This window comes from Octodon degus, unplaced genomic scaffold (assembly GCF_000260255.1).
Source record: "Octodon degus isolate 3935 unplaced genomic scaffold, OctDeg1.0 scaffold00075, whole genome shotgun sequence".
Classification (NCBI taxonomy): domain Eukaryota; kingdom Metazoa; phylum Chordata; class Mammalia; order Rodentia; family Octodontidae; genus Octodon; species Octodon degus.
Genome location: NW_004524651.1, coordinates 1521228 through 1528353, shown reverse-complemented (window position 1 = coordinate 1528353; position 7126 = coordinate 1521228). Strand labels below are relative to the sequence as shown.

The 7126-nt window shown below is 50.5% G+C and overlaps 1 protein-coding gene across 1 annotated transcript in view; it reads right to left on the bottom strand.

The window, feature by feature from the left end:
• Positions 1–266: 266 nt before the first annotated feature.
• The window catches only part of Tmem241 (transmembrane protein 241), a 125747-nt gene continuing 118887 nt past the window's right edge, over positions 267–7126 (bottom strand). The window contains exon 14 of the mRNA XM_023720394.1: positions 267–999. Coding sequence (XP_023576162.1) covers positions 505–999 — 495 coding nt within the window. The 3' untranslated portion in view covers positions 267–504. The remainder of the gene's footprint in view (positions 1000–7126) is intronic.

The following is a 7126-nucleotide window of genomic DNA, read 5'->3' as shown; positions in this document are numbered from 1 at the left end:
CTGGAGGTGACCTTCGAGGGACCCAGTCCCAGCCTACAATGGCTGCCAGGAGTCAGAGATCGGGGGGGGGGCATCTCACAAACCTGTGTTCAGGGCTGAGCATGTGAACACGGACCTTAATGATGGCAGTGAGAGCTTGAGAAAAAATGGTCACAAATGGAGACAGAAGGAGATAGGATGGTAAGGAAGACCTGAGGTTTGAGAAACAGGACACTGGAATGTGACAGAAACATAATACAAAGCTCTAAGCATTCTTGGCTAGAGACTCTTAAAACCAAAAGGGTCTAAACTCTCGGGCACAAGTGTTTAGGGTCAGTCCCCCGCTGGGAGCAGGACTGGGCTGCCATCCTCCTCCGCAAGCTGAGGACACGTCATGCGCTTAAAGAGCAGCCGAGGAGACAGGCGTGAGGTGACATTTGGGCAGATGCCACTCTTTGCAAGTGGAAAAGAACTGATTTCAGGGCTTAGAGTGGTGGGAGCAAAGAGTAAGTCTTTCCCCTTTGATCAGCAAAGTTTAATGCCCTGGGGAAGAGCAGGATGCAGGCTACTTGGTGCAAGGCTCCCGCTGAACATTTTTACCTTAGGCGAGAAGTGGAGAGCAGGCAGGTGCGGGCGTTTAGTATACCAAGGCCTCCAGGGGGATGCAGGTGTGTGGAGCCATGCTGCTGAAATCCTGCACCTCTCATTTCTGCAGAACTGAGCACAGCACAGCCAAGAGTCCCAGGGGCAAGATGCAATGCGGGCCGTCCCTCTGAGGCAGCCTGGACACCCCAGAAAGTTCTCCTGAAGCAGCTCCTTAGCACACAGCTTGGGCAGGGCATGGGCAGGGCTCAGTCCCTCTGTCCTGGAGGTCTTCTGATGCTCCAACAGGGAGCTCAAGGCCAAGGCTTGGGTGCTCTCCATCCGGGTATCCACCTGTGAATCTCCTTTCTTGGTCATCAGGAGCTCTTCTGCTCTGAGAAAACCAGCAAGGCCTCTCCAAGCCCGCCTAGCAGGAGGCTGTGAATGACAGCAGGGGTCAGATTTCTGAGCTCTGTAGACACCTGGGCCCCCCCGCAGCCACAACTGATAGTGCAGGGGCCACCTCTCCTGCCACTGCCCCTCCCCTGATCTAGCCCAGGCATCAGCTGTCACCCTGGGGCAAACCATGGGTACAGGCTAGGTGGTGAGGGGCCTGGAGGCTGGCTTCAAAGCTGTCATAGGGAAGAAGGTAGCTTGGCCTCTCTTCCTGACCTGACGCTCTCTGGAGGGACCACAGGGTAGGGCATGGGCGGCTTCCACAGGGCCTTGGTTACTTCTGGCTAGAGCAGTTGGTGTATGTGAAGTTATATGCAGGTAGTCATAAACTTCTAAGTAGTACGGTTGCCCTGATCTTTTTATTTCCTTAGGCTGACAGAACATTTAAAGGTGAACACACAGGTGGGGAATCATGAGGGTCCCGCCAGCATGGAAAGAAATATGGTCAGTGATGCGCACAGGAAGCAGCAGCATAAGGACTGGAGAGAGTGTGGAGCAAGAGCTGAGTATCTTAACATGCTGGAAGTGTCACACATGGAAAGGTCTCTCCCGTCTCTATTTTAAACTCCTCAGGAGCCAAGCTGGTACCTGAGTCTCCTGTCCTTTTCTTCTAGGGTTTGCCCCTCACCATAAAATAATTTTTTCCCAGAGGGAACAACTGCACTGTCCATCAGTCCCTTTTCTGCGCTTCCCTTCTGTCTGTCCTTCCGATGCCCATCCGCTCATGGGCTCAGTTAGACATGGCACACACACTCAGACATGGTACCCTGCTCTCACAGTCTGGGGTGCAGAACATGTGAAACACACAGGCTGTTCATATTACATTCCCAGTGAGCAGTGCCACCTGTGTGGGTGACATACAGGTAACTTGTGCTGCCTTTTACCTTTAGCAGGAAAAATGAATTGACTACATGTGAAACAAAACCAATTTCAAGCAGATCGGAGTTCAAGTTCTGGCACAGGCATTTATTTACTGTAATCTTAAGGATGTTATTTGGCCTTAGTTTCCCTATCTGGGCCTTGGAAGCTGATCACACCTACTGTGTCTGAAAGGCTGAGAAATAACATACTGAGGCAGCCACCCTGCGCTGGGCCTGTGTTTCTGTCCCTTTTCCACTGCTGGGACAAAATACTTAACACAACTGAAAGGAAGAGAATACTCTCCAGGGGACCAGAAATGGAGACAACCTCACAGAACCGTGCTTCTCTGGACAGAAAACAGTCATTACTGTACTGTACAAACAGACCCTGGTGTTGACTCATGCCCAGTGGTACAGAGGGCATGGGGGTAAGTAACAGAAGTGTGGGGTTACTTGGAGGTGACCTTTGGGAGACCAAGTCCCAGCCTACAAGGGCTTCCAGGATCCAGGGATCTGGGGAGCCCCACCTCATAGACCCCTGAGTTCAGGACTGAGTGTGTGAACGTGGGCACAGTCCTCTTTGCCCCTCTGGGCAGGTCTCCATTTGGCCCGTCTTATTTTGGCTCAGTGTCAGCATGTACAGCCCACGGTCAGCCAGCTCCAAGGCAGAAGCTATACAGTCGAAGGGGTGGAGGAGAAAAGGAAGGAGCTGGGGCAGGTATGCATCCCTCCAGCTCACACCCGGGCCCAGCCTCCAGCCAGGCTGCACGCCCTAGCAGCAGAGTCTGCACTGAATCTATGGTGAGTGCCGCGCCCTGTGATCCAATTGCCTTCCAAACACATTAGGAGATTTTTGGTGGACGATTTAGATCTAAACTGTAATGCTGCCTATAATGGGCAAGTGATAAAATGTGATTATTTTCTAACCAATTATACTTCTAGAGTCACTCCTCAGTGGAGCTCATGGCAGTCGGTTGCCTGATTTCGACCTGAAGATGTCCAGTGAGGGGTCTGTTCTGCCTTGCAAGCCAGGCTGTCACACTGGTGAGTAGCTGTCATTAGATGAGTGTGTCCCATGGCATCTTCATTTAAAGGGCCCTGGGTTGGCTGTATGGACTGATCAAGCCCCCACCCCCACCCCGTCCCCGTCCCAAGAGCTGAGTCTTAGAATCTCACCTGCAAGTCAAGCCCTGCCTTCTGGGACAAGAGAGTACAAACCCACTCCTTCCTTGCCCTGGAGATGGGAGGCATGCCTATGGCCTCCAGGACCTCTCTCTGTGCTGGGCCAGGAGCACCTGATGACTGAGGGAGGCCAGGAGGTGTCCCTACCCTGCTGACAACAGAGATGGGGGCAGGACAGGGAGGGAGATGCATGCTGAGCACCTTAGACTCCAAGCAGGAATGTTCGTTCCTTGTTCCTATGCAAACCATATTACGAATACATGGATCAATTCTATTTAATTCACAACAGTGCAGCTGGAGTTGGTGTCCGCACTGGGAACCAAATGTTGCTCCCAGGTCTTTCCTATCTTGTCATCATCACTGACAGGACTGATTCTGGGAGAAACTGTGGCCCAGGTACCCAAAAGCTACACTGGAAACACAACCCATGTGTGACGTTGGGGGCCTGCTTGTCCTTGTCTGGATCAGTGCATGAAGCAGGAGCGGGGGGGGGGGGGGGGGCTCTGTCACCTCTCTCTTCTGGAGGGGAGCGGAAAGGGAAGCCATTCTTCGGTCACACAGGCTCTCCTCAAGGCCTAGCTCTTCCTTTGAAGCAGATTGGCTGTTCCCCTAGTACCAGGGAAAGAATGCAGGTGCCATCTCTGGGTCCCAAGGTGCAGGGTCACTGCCACCCCAGGCAATGGCTGCATGGGGCCTTGGAGTGGCGGCTTTCACCTCTGCAAACTGACTGGACTCAGCATTTATAAATGTCCCACAAGCTCTTCTTAATCCCCAGGGAGAGGACCTTGCAGAGGGTGGCTGCCTCAGCCACGTGTCCTCCCACAGCCTAAGAACAAGCTGAGTTCTTAGGATAAAGACCTTGCTTTCCATCCCTTCTGCACAGTTACCTCAGGAAACATCCAAGGAGCTCAGTGAACACAAAGGAAAACAAGCCTTGGAATGCTGACTGTGAAGACTGCCCAGGAGGTAAGCTTTGATGTTGTTTTCTTTTCTTTCTTTCTTTCTTTCTTTTTCTTTTTCTTTTCTTTTTTTTTTTTTTTTTTTTTTTTTTTTTTTTTTTTTTTTTTTTTTTTTTTTTGATGTTGTTTTCTAAACAGCAGGAGAGGCTGACATAGGGTCCAAGGGTTTTAAAAGCATTACAGCTATTTAAGTCATAGCCCAACCGAACCGTGTGCTAATCTGGTAATCACCATCATTCTTGAAATGAACACGCTCCATATAACTAAGAAACATGCATCAGACTGCACAGCACGTGTGGCCAGGGACACCCACACAATTCTTCAAGGTGACTTCAGGGCCTCCCAGCCCTTCTATCTTCTATGGGGGACCAAAGCTATGTCCTGCATCTCAACTTCATGCTTATCATTGCAGTCATCTGATGAATTCCTAGGGAGTCCAACAGACAGCACAGAGACCGTGCCCTCTTGCTGGCTGCAGCAATCCCCCTAATGTGGACCCGGGAACTACTGAACCAACGAAGGAGCCATTAAGCCTGGACCCCATCTCCCATCTATGCTCCAAACGACACCAAAACCTATCTGCCTGATGTCCAGTTCCCACAGGGCCTCGCTGAGGGCCAACTCAGCATCTGATAGCTATCATAAAATTGGAGAGTTCTTGAGCAATAGTTATCAAGAAGGTCCTAGCTGGGTGGCATTTTAAAGAGATTTCACATTTTGAATTCAAATGGAAAACTGATAAATTTCAGGCACTGCGAAAGGTGTTTTGGAGTGGGGAAGTTTTCTTTGCTGGTAAATGCATTCTTGCTATGCACAGGCTTGGGCAATCTCCACGAAGTCCCCTAAAATCAAGGGGCTATGACACCTCCACTCAAAGATGGTGTGGAGCATTTTCTAAAGCCAGGATCAACTTGAACATTCTCACTGCAGGGGAGCTCTCTGTGATCAATGGCAGATTCAGTGAATGGTGGGCAGAGGAGAAGCCCACCACACAGCCCTCGGGCACCAAGTTGTGCTTGGTTGTCCCTTCCCTGGCTTGCTGCTAGGCCATCCCAAGGAGAAGGGTGGTTCTCCTGTTCTCTAAGGGAATCAGGGAGGAGGCCCAGTGACAGTCCTACTGGCCAGGGACACTGCTCATGGGCCAGTCCCCGTTCGGTGTTATACCTCCCTTGCTTAGATTTCAAAATAAAGGAAATGAATATCAGTATACACCAGCAACCTTTTTTAATTAAAGAATTCATAATTAAGTATAAATCTGGATATTGAAATGAACAAGATTGAAATGAATTATTTTTATAATTAAAAACAGGTAATTGGCTAGACAAAAGCAGCTGCTCTTAATTAAAGACTTTAACAAGTGACCACCATTGGGTGCTTGGGGACCAGCTTGGGGACAGTATCAGGAGGCTGGTTACTCAGTTGGCTCTTGGGGCCAGACACCATGCAACGGTGCACAAACCCTGACTTACAGCCTGCTTGCAGGATAAGCCTGTATGTAGAGCTGTCACTCAAGGCCACCAGCACACTCAGGGCCAAGCCCAGAGTGGGTGACCGGACCCCTGGAGCTGGGCCAGATCTACAACCGGGAGATAAGCAAACTCCGGAGCATCTTGCTTAAGTTTCTTCTTCTTCTTCTTTTTTTTTTTTTCTACAGAATATATTTATTGAGAGAAAGAAAGCCCCTGTCCCGAGAAAGGGATAGGAGGGGGGCCTCGAGTGGGTAGTTTCCCCCCTTAAGTTTCAAACAGCATTTTCTTCATCGGTGTCCGTGAACCATGAGATCAGTGATTTCTGACAGGGATGATTTTGGCCCCCTCCAAGGGACCCTTCATGATGTTGAGACATTTTCCACTATGCCTCAGGAAATGCCACACTAGCACGCAGTAGCTGGGGCTCAACTTTTCCCCAGTCATCCTACAAGGCCAGGACAGCACCCCAGAGAAGAATTATCTAGCCCCAGATACCCATGATCCGAGGGTGAGAAGCCCCACTTTAGATCCCTACCTCATGCAGCGGAGCTGCTGCCCACCAGGAAGGGGGACAACGATGTATGTGCGAAGCTCCCTGGAATCGGGGACTGACTTTATCTCTGTACCTCTATAGCCTCAGAGTCCAGCACAGCATGGAACAAACAAGTGAACCAACAAACTGAGGTGAGGATGCAGCTGGCCAGGTCCCCGTGAGAGGTGGCCGCGGTGCTGGCGCCATGCTGACTTGGCGAGCACCTGCCTGCCATGTGTAAGCACAGGCCCAACGCGAATGCCCAGCTGTTGCACATTTTCCCAAAGAATCTGGGAATCTGGATCTCTGTGTGGAAATCACCCGATTTCTAAATGGTGATGACTAATTCAAAATTTGGAAAATGAAACACAAGAAACAATAACTGTACAGGCAAATGCAATAGGCCTGAAAAAACCAGGCTTGCAGCGGCTGCCCTTTGGGACTTCTGTCTGAGACAAAGACCAGTCCACCCCCATCTGGGACCTAAGACGGAGTCACCCAGTCGCATCTGAACACACCCAACACACAGACAAAGCACCCAGCTCTGTAGGAGACGGAGGGCAGTGCTACAGGCTGACACTCCCCTACGGCGGGGTCATGCTGCGGTTGGAAAATTCTTTGAGGCTGAAAATACACCATCCTTAAGCCCAAGAGGTCTGAAAGCTCAGGAAATTCCAGAGTCAAGGCTCCTCCGACAGTGATCACACACGATGCTGCCTCATTTGGGGACCAGAGCCTCACTCTCCATTCTCTTTGGGCCCAGCCTCCAGCACACAGGATGTGACAGAGCCTCTCACAGACCCTGCCCCCCCCCAATTCCAACTAGGCATTTGTCTCTGGAGAGCTGTCTCCGGTTTCTCACACTTGTTTTAACACCTGGGTCTCTTTGGTTCATTTTGAAACTCTTCAAAATACGGCCAGGGAGGTCTTACAAAATAGTTAATGTTTAAATTGTAAGAAACCTATTAAATTAAAAGACATATTGCCATGAATCCTCTCAAAATGCTTCTGCTCAGGGGCTGGTGAGATGGCTCAGTGGTCTAAAGCACCTACTTAGAACAAGCTTAGCAAAGCACAGGGACCATGGTTCAATCCCCCAGCACCACA